Source organism: Ceratotherium simum, chromosome 5 (assembly GCF_057802395.1).
Source record: "Ceratotherium simum simum isolate JZ-2026a chromosome 5, ASM5780239v1, whole genome shotgun sequence".
NCBI lineage: Eukaryota > Metazoa > Chordata > Mammalia > Perissodactyla > Rhinocerotidae > Ceratotherium > Ceratotherium simum.
This window is the reverse complement of record NC_141904.1, coordinates 46,672,299-46,685,820: the sequence shown is the minus strand read 5'-3', so window position 1 is coordinate 46,685,820 and position 13,522 is coordinate 46,672,299. Positions and strand designations below refer to the sequence as shown.

Sequence of the window (13,522 nt, the reverse complement as noted above, 5' to 3'; positions counted from 1 at the left end):
AACACGAAGCTGGAGCTTGATGGGGATGACCTGGGTATGGCCTCTGTCACCCTTGCCCTTCAGGGTTGCCTGGCTCTGCAGAACCAGCGGGTTCTCTGCTGACCCTCAGTGCTGGGGAGGGTCTTCAACCTCAGGAATTTATGAGCATGGAGAGATGTGAGGGCCCTTTCCCCTCTGTACGTTTTCTAGTCCACCTTCACAGTCCTGAGAACTCACTTTCTGCCTTGTCCTTGTGCACAGGAGGAGGCCATAACCTACATTTGGGAGTCTCCCCAAACCTGAACAAGTTGTTGAGTAGGTGAGAGGTTCTCTCCAAGGAGTATAGGGCTGACCTCAGTGATGATGGTAGAGAGAATGAGAGGTTATGAGAGTTTATTCCAAAGCAGGAATGAGAGAGAAAAGTTTTAAAAAAAAGTTTAAATCTCCATATAAATGGAGATTAGAGGAGGAATGGAAAGAATTAAGAGCGTTGAGGAAGAAAAAGGGGAGGGGGATGAAAAGAGGGAAAGCAGAAGGGAAAGAGAGGTGAGGGGTGGGAAAGAATGCATAAGAGAAGAAATGGGAAGAGAAAAAAAGGGGAAGGAGGGAAAAAGCCCAGAAAAGGATATGACCTTTGTCCCATTGCTGCCAACTGCAGGGCCAGCCTCCCTTTCCAAGCTCATTTTCAGCAGAAATGTGAATATTTCCCCCCAGGTCTGTACATCTTGAATTCCCTCTAGTACAGGACAGCCTCCTGAGCTCCAGTTGGCTGTTTCAGAACCAAGCAGCACTCCAGAAGGTGTCCAGCTCTTTGTGGTGCAGCTCGGCTCAGAAACAGAAGAACATGGACAAGAAGAGGTGTGAGCGGTCACAGAATCTGGCCTGTTCCCTGCCCCAAATCAGGAGGTCTTTCTAACCGACCAGAGCCTCTGTTGGCTTCTGTGTGAATACGGAGCCTGCTGCCTCTTCCCCTCCCTGCTGGCTGCCTGCTGACTTTCTTCTGTGGCCACATTAGGAGTGTAGATATGTTATAGACATGTAAATGTTGTGAATGTCTACAGTATCTGTATCACTTGAAGATGTTTTGTCTCTGTCATAGGAAACAGATGACATTTTTCTGTTTTCTGTATCTTTTGTTAGATTATGAGGCCAAATCTGAGATTGAGGAGTTGGTTCCAAAGCAGGAAGTATCAGAAGAAACAGAGGTACACAAAATCACCTCCAGAGAATTTCAGAATAATGATCCCCAAGAATGCAGGATTGGAGGATTCAGCAACTGGGATGACAGTTTGAAAATTCATCAGGGAAGTCCTGCCAGAGAGATGTTGAGGACAAGGACCAGAAACGTAAGGCCAGCAGAAATCAAGGATGCAGAAGTCTCCACAAAGAAAAAACAGAAAGGTAAAGAATTAGAGAACTGCTTTAATGTAGGTTCAAAAGTATTTCACATTCAAGAATCCACAGGGAAAAGAACAAAGAGCCAGGTTTAGAAGTCAGAACATAAGTCACAGCTTATGAAAGTCTTCAGCGTGTTGCCCCTCTGGCAGCCAGGTTTCAAGAAGCCCTAGGAGGGAAGGGAAGTGCAGAGAGGCCGCATGGCAGGACCCAGAGCAAGAAGGAAGAGAGTTTTCCAGGTGTGTTACCCTCAGAGACAGAAGTGCCCCTGACAAGGAAAGAGGGCAAAAATAGCTACCTAGGAGAGAAACCTTTTGTCTGTAAGGAGTGTGGAAAAGCCTTTGGTCAGAGTGCAAACCTCATCATGCCCCAGAGAATCCACACCAGGGAGAAACCTTTTCTGTGCAGTGAATGTGGAAAAGGCTTCAGTCAGAGGTCATACCTCATAAGTACATCAGTAATGAGAAACCCTGTGAATGCCAGGAATGGTGGAAGACCTTCAGCTAGAGCTCCAGTCTCATAGTTCATCGGGGCGTCCACACCGGGGAGAGATCTTTTGAATGTGGCGAGTATGGGAAAGCATACAGTCGGAGTTCAGGCCTCATTGTCTGCTAGAAGATCCACACAAGTGAGAAGCCCTTTGAGTGTAATGAGTGTGGAAAAGCCTTTGGACAGAGCTCCCATCTCATTCTCCATCAGGTAGCTCATGCCCCGAAGAAACCTCAGCTAGCTCCTTGGGTTAGTGCCCAGTGTTAATGGGGCAGTGTTGAACCCTCATGTTCATGTGCTTTGATTCACCCAGGCTGACATCTCATAAATACTAGGAAGTAGGCGAGAGTTCCTGAACTATTCACTGTTGGAAATCTGGATCCACACAATCACTTCTGCTTGTTATGTTGCTTTATTCTCTTCATTTTGTATGTGTCTCCAGTCAGATGTTTTGGTTCCAAGAGGTAGATTCAAGGTCCTCTCTTCCATTTTGACCACAAACTCAAGAACTCCATTTCTACAGTGCTGATTAAAGTGCAGATAAATTCCATCCCTGTCCTCCCCACCCCTACGCGATGGACTGTTCTAAGACCTGGTGGTTCTGCAAGGCTTTTCTAAAAGATGTGCTACATGACTAAACAACAAGCTGGGTGTTCTCGGGGCCAGCTTGGTAAAATATGACCTTGAATTTACTTGTCTTCCATCCCTGCATGACTGACCTTTTTTCCTTTTCTCTTGCTTCCCTGAGGTTGTATCTCTCAACATAAGCTTTGCCTCAGATTGTGTTTTATAGGGAGCCTATGATAAGGCAAACATAAAAAAAAAAAAAAAACCCAAAACCAAGAAACCTTTTTTTCCCAGCGACCCTTTATTAAATCCCAGGAAAAGAATTCTGATTAGTCCTATTTATGTGACATGCTACCCCTTGAATCAAGTACAGTGGCTAAGCAGATGGAGTATTGCAACTGGCCAGAGCAGGAGCAGGTACACGCCCTATGACCAGGGCAGGGAGTCTGTTAGAAGGAGGGGAATGAGACAGTGTGCTGGGCAGGCAAAAACAATAGCTACCGCAGTCTCCTACAGATGGGCAGGGGTCACAGTGTCAACTTGGCAACTCGCTTGGGCTTTGCTGGTTTGGATAAGGCTTATTTCCAACACTCTGCAAAGGAACTCAGGGGAGGTTTGTTAAAAGATAATTTTTTTAAAAAAAAGGTAAAATCGTGAGTCATACAAATATAAAATGAATGAACATGTTAACCATATTGTTTAACCCATTAATAAATGAGGGAACCAGTAAGATGTTACAATCAGGTCAAAGAAGTCAAAGATGGGCACATTTACATGGCCTGACTCCACACCATGCCTCTTAACAATGTGAATTACCACCTTTAACCACTCCTTGCGTTAGTTCCTAGCTCTTGGTGTGTCCTCTGCTCTTAATAGCTCTTCCTCAACTCCTGCCTCCACCTGGTTTAAAGAATGTGCACCAGAGGTCGGGGAGCAACACGAAGAGGTGGGAGGCCAGCATGACAGGCTGGGGGTACAGAGCTGAACAGTGGAGGCAGCCACAGGAAGAGGGGACAGGTGGCATGGAAGAAACCTGCTAGAGGTGACCTGCGTACTCTCCATCCACAATGTTATGACGAGTTGGGTGTGCAGAGCAAGGAGATGTAATTCCAGAGATATAAGCCCAAGTGCTTAGAGCATCGTCAGTGTTAACCCAGAGGGAGAAGCAACATTTGGGGGAGAAGAACAGATCAGGATGGGGCAGGTGGTTGGGGGTTTTATCCACATGAAATGCTGACAATTCTTTCTCATAGAGCCCCTCAACAGGCTATGGGAGATGGACTGAAAGGGCTGTAGATGGGGAATGGAGCGGAGTCCCCTGAAAGATGTGGTAGTGTGGCAATCAGAGTCCCAAGGGAGAGTGTGTGCTCTAGGGTGCACCAAGGACCTCTTAGAAAACTGCTTGTCCACACTGGGGGCACAGTTGCACAGGAGAATTTGTCCTCCACTCAGGGATACCCCCCAAGACATCCCCACCTCTGCTCAGCAGGATGACTCAGGGACCCTCTCCAAACCAGGGACAATTGAATGTTTTGATTGCTGCCCTGCCTGACACTCCCCTTCTCAGTTACCTACTCCAAAATAAGGGCAAGTCCTGTCGTCCCCTGCTACCCCCCACTTGGTGTCCAGAGCCCAGCCTCTGCAGCCACTTCTACCTGGGTTCGGATCCCTTTCCTGACACTTACTACACACCCACGGACAAGCTTCGTCTGTCACTCTCTACTCATGGCCCATGTACTGGGTATTCTCATCTGCACCCCACATCCATCCTACACCTCTCTCTGCCCTAGGGTGGAGATCCCTGTGGATGGCATCTCCCTGATTCCCTTTACCTCCGGCTTCCTGGTTGGAGGCACTGGTAGATCAGAGGGAGAGACAAGAAAGAGATAGGGTACTTGTGTCTGCTCCCTCTCTGTTTTGGCACCATGGCTCTGACAATGGCCATCCCTCTGTCCCCACAGCTCCTGTGGAGAGGCCCCTCGCCCCAGCTCCAGCCACACATTTACTCCTTTGCCTCTTCAAGCCAGAGGTGGCCCAGGCTCCAGCTGCTGCTGCTATCTGGTGTCTCACTGTCCCCTGCCACACCCCTGTAAATTGCCCCTTCATTAAACTCTCTGCTCCTTGCCAGGCCCCCGACTGATATCGCTGGCAACCAGGGCTAGACTCTTTTATTTACTAGATCAGGCCACACTGGCCTTTCCAGCTACACACTGCTTAGTGACAGTGGAAGTACAACAGATATTTTCTTTATTCATAAAACTTCCACACTACAAAACGAGCCAGCACTGGAAAGGGTTTCAGACTCCTGGACACGCCAACTCACAGAGCACGAGCATTTCCATGCATCCAGAGCACAACTGCCGTGCCTGGCTTGTCTCTTGAGCCAAGCACTGTATCCCCAACATGCTCCTTGCTTTCCAGGCAAATCCTCCTAGGTACAACTCTCCCCCATCAGATTTGGAAATCCTTCCCATCCTTCAAGGCTTGGCTCAAATGCCACTTTCTTCATGCTCCACTCTTCTCTGAACTTCCCACAATTATCCTGGGCTCTCCTGCCACCAGCATGTTCTGCCTGGTGTTGGTCTTCCTCCCCCTGCTGGACTCATTCTTAAGCAGGACCAGGTCTCACTCACTGTGGATTCCTTAGCACACTCAGCATGGTGCCTTGCATGTAAAAGGCAACAACTTGTCTCCTGAATGAATGGACGCTGACTAAAGAGAGACGTTTGAGCAGGGTTACCTGCTGGAGGTGCCCAAGTCTGACACGACTAGCTGGATTTCTCTAGCTGCCTCCCGTGCGGTCTCCCCATCTCTCTTTCTTCCCTTCCTACTCGCCTACCCTGAGTCACCACCAGCTTCATCCTCCCCACACCTCCCTCTCCCTTCTGTCGGTCCCCATTCTGACAAAGGTTTCGTAGCGCCTGAAACCACAGGTGTGAGAGTGAGAAGGTAGCTCAGGGGCCCTCATGTCCAGCTCCTACATTGGACAGCTGTGGAAATGATGCTCAGAGCCCTCAGAGGCTTGCCCAGGGTCACACTGCTATGGGAAGCTGAGTCCTGTGGGAGGGATCTTGGCCTTGGTTTGCAGCACCCACACACCAGAGCTTTTGACCTGGGGAGTCTTCCTACCTCCCCACGTGCATCTCAGGTTTGCCACTCCCACCGAACTCATATCCACCTCACTGGGGCCCACTTAGACTCATTCCTGGGCTCCTTTGCTCATTCTGCTCCCCTCCCTAGGTTTCTCCCCATCAACCCAGTGCCAATTCATTCTCCCAGGGCCAGCCCATGAGGCCGCATCAGTGTTCCCCTCCATGCGGATCTTGCTTTCTCTGCACACACCTCAGCATTTTATCATGTCTTATCTTCTAGGGTCCTTCAGTCATTTCTGTGTGTTTATGTGTGTAAGCGTCTTGTCTCCAAAGACCGTGGAGGCCCTCACGGGAAGCTGCCTTAGCCTTGTTTGGCAGCACCTGGCACAGAGATGGGCTGATGATAAGGGCTCAGCTTCCTCCTAGTTGGATTCAGTGTCAGACTGGAAACCTCGACCCCATCAACACTGGGCTCTGACCGGGGAGGCCGGTGGGTGTTTCCTCTGGGCATGAGTGGTCTGGTGAGAGATGAGGTGGGAGCTCTGGCCGAAGGCCTTCCCGCACTGGGTGCAGCGATAGGGCTTCTCACTTGTGTGGGTGCGCTGGTGCCCCAGGTGGTAGGAGCTGCAAGTGACAGCCTTGCCGCACTCACAGCACTCGTAAGGCCTCTCGCCTGTGTGGCTCCGCCGGCGCACCAGGAGGCAAGAGCTTCGGCTGAAGGTCTTGCTGCACTCGGGGCACACGTATGGCTTCTCACCTGCGTGCACACCCCGGTGCACGATGAGGCTTGAGCCCTGGCTGAAGGCCTTGCCGCACATGCCACAGACGTAGGGCTTCTCCCCTATGTGCGCCCTCAGGTGCCAGATCAGGTGCACGCTGCGTGTGAAGGCCTCCCCACACTCCCCGCACCTGTATGGCTTCTCCCCTGTGTGGATGCTCTGGTGCACGATGAAGGTGGAGCTCTGGCCAAAGGCCTTGCCACACTCAGTACATGTGTCGAGATTTGTGCTGAGGGCCGCCAGGCTGGCGCTGTGGCAGGCACCTCTCGCAAGTTCCATACGGTCTGGCCTCTCTCTCCTCGGAGGCGTTTCTTTTCTTTCGCTGGGACCTGCCTAGTACGTGGCTCGTCTCTCCTCACTTGCTTGTCTGCAGGCTGTTCCGAATGCTCTGCTCTCCTGCTTCCCGCTTCTCTGGCTTCCCCAAAAGCACAGTCCTCTGGAATCTCACCCTAGAGTCTTTCAGAGAAGTCTCTTTTCAGATTTGTTTGCTCCAGAATCAGATCCTCCTTTTCAGCTTTGGCCTCAATATCTAAACAACACATAGAACATAAAAACAACATATAGCCAAAACAAAAATAGGGTCAGCTTTATATCCTAGATGGGAAACATGAGACTATATTGGGATTTAAGAAAACCCAATAAACAACATCCCTCTTTAAAGAAGCAATATAACATTGAAGCCAAGAGTGTGGTCTCTGAGGCCAGACTGCCTGAGGCAAATCCTGCCTCTGCCCTGAGCAGTTACTTGCCCTCTCTGTGCCTCAGTTTTCCTATCTGTAGAATGGGTTAATGCTAGTACCTATTTCCTGGTGATGTTTTTAGAATTAAATAAATTAATGTGCATAAAGTGTTTAGCTAGGTAAGTATTAGCTATTAGTATAATTCTCTGCTCAACTGACAAATAAGATATGCAGAGACAAATATATCATTATTATTATTGAAAAGCTGACATTGGTGAATGTGGCTTACAGCTGCAGGTAAGTGGGGTTACTAACACCGAATCCCAGAATGAGACAGCATTAAGCACCACGGATGCAGTGCTGGGCTTCCATAGGTTTGCTCCTGTAACACCTGCAGCAAAGAGGAACAGGGCGGATGCATGGTTTCTGTGGAGAAACGTGACCCCAACGGAGAGGAGGGAGGAGGACTGGCTTTCACAGAGCCCATTTCTTTTCCAAACTTGCCAATCATATCCAACCTCTTTTTGTCCTGCGGCAAGAGTGAGCACAGGGTCGGAGAAAGTCCGCACAGGGTCGGAGAGAGTCCCTAAGTGTTACACCAGTGGACTTCCCGAAACATCCAGAGTTGGGGAGCAGAGTACTTAAATTCATAATTTTCCTATACATGTGCTATGGTTTCAGAGTATGGGTAGAGAATAAAACAGAAAAGAAAGGGCAGTAAAGGAAAGCATGCATTGTGGGGAAGAGGCAGGGATGCACTGTCAGCATACATTTGCCCAGGGAGGGCAATGTCTGTGATGTAAAGACTGCCAAGCCTGGCGGGAAGACACAGAGTGTCTTGGGAACCGGCCAAAGCAGCAAACGGGGAGTCAGAGAAGAGCTCGGATTTGGAGAGTGGGGTCCTGGGAGTCAGAGAGCTTGACCCAGTCCCCCTTGCTAGCTGGAGAGAGGCAGGACAAGAACTCCTGGGAAAGAACTCAGGGGTCCATGAGATAAAGGAGGGAAAGGAAAACAAGGGAGCTAAGGGAAGCATGTGGAGGGCTGGCTGGGGGCAAGACCAGCCCTGGCTTTGGCAGTGGATCCCCAGCCTCACAGCCCTCAAGCTTAGTCTAGGCAGGAAGAGAGAGCAGAGCAGCTGATCCTCCAAGTGGTGAGGAGGAACACACGCACACCCCTTTCCAGCCCAAAGCTGCAGGAAATGGAGCCAGATAGAAGGGCCATGCTTGAGGAGGTCCAGGAGAGGGAACTCAGGCTTTTGCTTCCTGGAGGGCTGGAGAAGCAGGGGAGTGTGAAAATGCTAAGGAAGCTTCTTAGCAAAGCAGTCCAGGTTCCTCCCTGTGGGCATGGGAGAGCCAGGAAGGGGAAAACTCAGGCCCAACACTGGGAAAGGGTGCTACCTGGTCAAACTGGTTTTGAGCAAATTCCTGAAGAGCAGAGAACTGTCCCGAGGGTACAGATGGCTAGGGTCTGCCTCAGTCTGGACCTAGCCCTTAGTTTGTTCTTATCTCCCATTCTCCTACCCCCTTATTGGCTGCCCTCAGCTTTCTGGTTGTACTTACGTGCCCCAAGAATTATTTCCTGCTTCGGTGTCTTTTCTCTCATCTTCCTTATGGCCTAGAACACCTAATTCTTGTCCTTCTGCTCACCAAAACTGCTCATCCATCCACCTATCCTTCCATCCATCAATCGTCTGGGCCTGGCTCAGGTAACACCTCCTTCAGGGAGTCTTGGTCCATCCCTCCCACAGCTCCCAGTGACTGCCCCCTCCTCTATCTTTGACTACCTCTGCCATCCATCCCCATTTCTTTGGCGAATTAGGTTTGTTTCGCATGTGTTCATCATATCTTCCCAACTAGGCTATGAGTTTCTGCAGGGCAACAGCTGAATCCTATTATGCTTATAGCCTTCTTAACCTGGTGCACTTATCAAGTCTCTGTGACGACACAGTGCTGGGTTGGCACAGTCCCTGCCCTCATATCTGCCAGGAGGTAAAGCATGCTTCTGTCATGTTTGCCTCAGACCTCAGAAAACTTAGTACTTGTGCACATCTGGCAACACGCTTAGGAAGGCTCTGAGTGACCAGCCTTGTAGTGAAAGTCATCCTCAGAACCACTATGTCTGCCATACAGCCACAGCTAACCAAGGGGTGAGAATTTGTTGGAGTGGGTTCTTTAGTTATAGGGGTTATTAGAAAGGCTTTGGGATCACAGACCAGGAAAGTAACCTGCTTAATCAATGTGAAATCGGGATGCTATGATGGGCTGGCAGCATCTGGTAGACAGATCCCTTGTGGCCTCCAGCCTGGCCTGGCATCCGGAGCTGGGTCTTCTCACAGAGCAGTGGGCCACATTCTGGTGCCTTCCTCCACTGACAGCTCAGCACGTTGGTATAATTCTCAAAGAGATATTTGCTAACTGACCAGGAGGAAAACAGCCTTTCCAGAGACACATGGACCCTGTTTGGCAGCCTTGGGGGGAGGCTAGGCCCTGAAGCCTGGGTTCCCAAGAGGCCCACTCTACTGAGAGTTTCAGAGAGTATCACCCACATTTTGAAGGGATGGAGGCCAAGGCCAGTGGGAAGCAGCCTTACCCAGCCTGGCTGAGGCCCCTCGCTTCAGCTCCAGCAGCACTTCCCCAGCAGTGGCCCTCAGGACAGGAACCACGTGGGTCCCAGGCAGCAGGTAGCCTCGGAGGGCTGAAGTCAGAGGAAGCCCTGGCCCTGCTCTCAGGGTGGCTTTCTCATCCCAGATCTCACGCTGTTGTCGCCACGCTGGGTCTAAGATCTGGAAAGAAATGTTGGAGAAAAGTCCACAGTTGACCTTGGGAGAGGAAGCTAAAGACGGTCAAAGTGTTGGCTCTACCTTCTCCCCTTCCCTTGGCTGGTGGCAGTGGGGACAGGCCATAGTAAGTGCAAGGCAAACTTTCTGGGAAGGTCTGGGGCCGGAAGGCAAAAAAGCCATATGCCGAAGAGTCATCTCCAGGAGGGGATGCTGGTCCCATACAGCTCACGGAAGCATCCCTCCCAAAGAGCATACCTTCTCTTCTTGGATGAGGAACTCAGCCTGGTTAATGATCACAGCAATACCATATGACTGATCAGTTTACAGCCCTGTCCTGCCCCACTCTCCTTTGACCCACACCACCCTGTGAGGCTGGCCGGGCAGGTGAGGAAACTGACTCGGAGTTTTGTGACTCCCCTGAGGTGACCCAAATAGTCAGAGGCAGAAGAGGTCCTAAAAGCCCCTCATGGCTCCCTGGTGCTTGGCACTTGGTACGAGCTGGCCACTTGGACACTGAGTTAATAAGAAAGAAACAAGCCCAGTGCGTCTGGGCCCACGTATCTAAGGTCCCAGGCCCTATGAAGGAACAAAGAATGGCTCATGAAAGAGCCAGAAGATGAATCCAGCTCCTTCCCTGGCAACCTCTGGTCCTTTTACCACCCTCTTCTAGGTCCAGCCTATCTTCCCACCTCTCGCCTTTGGTTGTAGTCTACCATGCACCCATGGGAAATGCCTGCCCTCAGCTCTGCTGGTGGCGTTCCCAAGGCCACAGCCACAGGCCTGGTGCTCCTCCTCCTTCAGGCTCACATGGTTTGTCCTCATTTGTGTGCATCACATTCTCACTCAACCCCAGGTGATGGCAGAGAGGAAACTCTGATGTGTTCCTGACTGTGGCTTCTTTGGGTTCACGGAGTGTCACCTGAAGGGACAGTAAACACTGTCCACCAGAGACTTGGCCCATCCCAGGAGTGTTATCAGCTCCTGCTGGGAGGCAGGGCCAGTCTTGGGATGAGGCCCAGGTGAATACAGCTCATGACAGTGGGCACCCATTGTTCCAAAGGCCTAGCAGGGCCCAGCAAGATGGAAAGAGGGAGAGGTGCTCCTGCCCACCCCAGCCTCTGGAAGCCACTCCAGCCCCACAGCTGTCTGGGACCAGGGACCACCCATCCTGCTTCTGCCTTGGGTCCAGACCCTGCCAGAGACTCTTACTTCCTGATACATCCCCTCATGGCTTCTTCTGGCTCCAGGAGGTCACAGAACCATCTGGCTCCTTCCTCAACTCAATACTCCTTGGAATCTATTTTAAACAGATTCTACCTTTTGGAACCTGAATTATGACTTGACATCTCTCCTCCCAGATCTGTTCCTGTCCCCTCAACAGCCAAGGCCTCTGCTTATTACGGTCTAAGCTTCAGGTAGATTTGGTGTAACTCTTTCAGCAGCAGTGATGGGGAATCCAGCCCAGCTCCTGTGGCAAGACTGAGCTAAGCTTGGCTGAGGCCTTTGCTGGCTCCAGTCTCTGCCCAGCTCAGGGCACACCACCACCAGGGGATTAAAAAACGAAAGGCTTCCTGGCAGCTTCTGCCACTGACATCTGTGTGAGGCAGTCAGTAGGAACTGCACCCCATGCTGAGCTGTGAAAGAAAAATGTTTTCCCAATCAAGAAAGGCTTGTAGTTTTTTTCTAATCCATGCCTACCCTGTCCTCCAACAGGAATATGGCAAGCCTGTGCATTAAAAGTGCAGTCTTTTAATGGTTACAAAGCCATTTCAAACTCATTTCATCGCAGCCTCACATCCCTGGTGGAGGTGGGGCAAAGAGGACTGACGTTCAGAGAGCTTAGGGATTTGGCCTGGGCTGGAGGTAAGTGAGGGGCAGGGACAGCCTAGAATGCCCTCTTCTCCACCATGAGGTTGGAGAGCACGACTGGTTCGTGCCCGAAACCAAGGAAATTAGCAGGGCAGGACCAGGGTCCCGGGAACTTGGAGGAAACCTCCCTTGCCCTGGACTGAGCCCCTCTTTTTCCAACTACCCCCTCCCCCACCCCGCGCCCCCGTCTGACCCCTTTCCCTGCCCGCCACCCCCTCCTCCACGCCTCTGCTCCTCCCCAGCCCCATCGCGGATTCATCCCCTGCAGGCCCTGCCCTATCCCCAACACTCCACACAGCCCAGCCCTGTTGGAGCCTCCACCTTCCGCTCCCTGACCAGGGGCTGCAGCCCTTCTTTCGCTTTCCCTCGCAGCGCTGGATTACAGCCGCGTTCTCCCCCTGACCCCAGACTGCGGCGCCCTCCTCCTCCTCCATCCCCCGCACGCCTTCCCCACCCCGGCCCCTCCTCCTCTTCCCCCTTCCTCCCCTGCGATCCTCGCTCCGGCCAACCAGAGGCTCCGGCCAACCAGAACGTAAGAAGGCCAAACCCAGACCTTCGGCGTCCGTGCGCTGCTCAGTCAACGGGCCGGCGGCGGAAGAACCCGCCTGTAGGCTCTCGCCCGGCAGCTCTGGGAAGCCAGGGGGTGTCTTCATCTTTGTGGTTCTCCTGCTCGACCCCGGAGGCGGCGGGGCCAGGACCCAACTGGTCCTTACTCTCAAATGAATTTCAAATGAACCTATCTCAAAATACTAGACGAAATTTTGAGGTATAATCTTGAAGAGGGGAAGTCTTTGATTTGACATTACATCGTAAATATTCGAACAGCAAAAATTAACAAGGACTATAAACTGGGGGAAATATTTGCAACACATATGGCAGACAAGAAGGTAGTTTCTTTACTACAGAGTTTATACAAATCAGTTTTTAAAAGGATCACCAATCCAACAGGAAAACTGCTAACAGGAAAACTGCTCAAGAACATGAACAAGCAATTCGCAGAAGAGAGATACGCATGGCTTTTAAACACGGGACACGATATCCAGTTTCACTCATAATTAAATGCAAATTAAAACATGAGAGCTTTTTCAATTCTCAGATCAGAAAAGACAAATAGCAGTTTTAGAGAGGATTCAGGTAAATGGGCATTTTCATACACATACTAGGAACCACATTTGCAATTTCTATCAAATGCACCTACCCTCTGATTTACCAATTTATCCTGCAAAGTCGCACACATCCCAAGGACTGTGTGCTGGGATATTCAGCACAGCATTGTTTGTAATAGCAAAAGATAGAAAAGAACCTACATGCCACCAACAGGGCACTCGCTACATGAATCATGGTACATCTATACAATGGAATATGACGACAGTGAAAAAAAGAATGAGGTAGACCTTACAGGCTAATATAGAACCATCTCCAAGACACACTCAGTGAAAAAAGCAGGGTACTGTAGACAGTGTGTATCCTACGCTCCTGTTTGTGTGTCTCTATGTATGAGTTTTAAAGGGTTGTCTCTGGGGTACTCCTTCCTGGGGTACTCTGGGATGGGAGGGAGACTTAGTTTTCATTGTTTGCTTTCCAACCATTGCACTTTTTACCACAGGCAAGCACTGTTCTTCCAATATAACAAAGAACTTTTAGATGAGGAGAGGGCTCCCTGGAGGCACACTGAGAAAGTAGCTTGGGATAAAGGGGCACAGGCTTTGGCCTCAGAGTTATTCTAAACCTGACTGTGACAAATGGCTTTGAAAATAGGAATAAGAGAACCTCCATTCTCAGGTGAGGATTAAATGAGATAAAGAACACCTGTCATTTAGCACTGTGCCTAGCACAGGAACCCTTCAACTAATGGAGTGGTTACAATCTGCTGTTGGCCCAGCAGGGGGTCTT

General features: G+C 50.7%; 1 protein-coding gene across 1 annotated transcript; it reads right to left on the bottom strand.

The window, feature by feature from the left end:
* Positions 1-1,354: 1,354 nt before the first annotated feature.
* LOC147917025 (uncharacterized) lies at positions 1,355-11,729 on the bottom strand. Its single transcript, XM_087430837.1, has 2 exons — positions 9,571-11,729; positions 1,355-6,830 (listed from the first exon to the last, which is right to left on the bottom strand). Exon 2 carries the CDS (start codon positions 6,578-6,580, stop codon positions 5,984-5,986), a length of 597 nt encoding a protein of 198 aa, XP_087286963.1. The 5' UTR covers positions 6,581-6,830; positions 9,571-11,729; the 3' UTR covers positions 1,355-5,983.
* Positions 11,730-13,522: the final 1,793 nt, after the last annotated feature.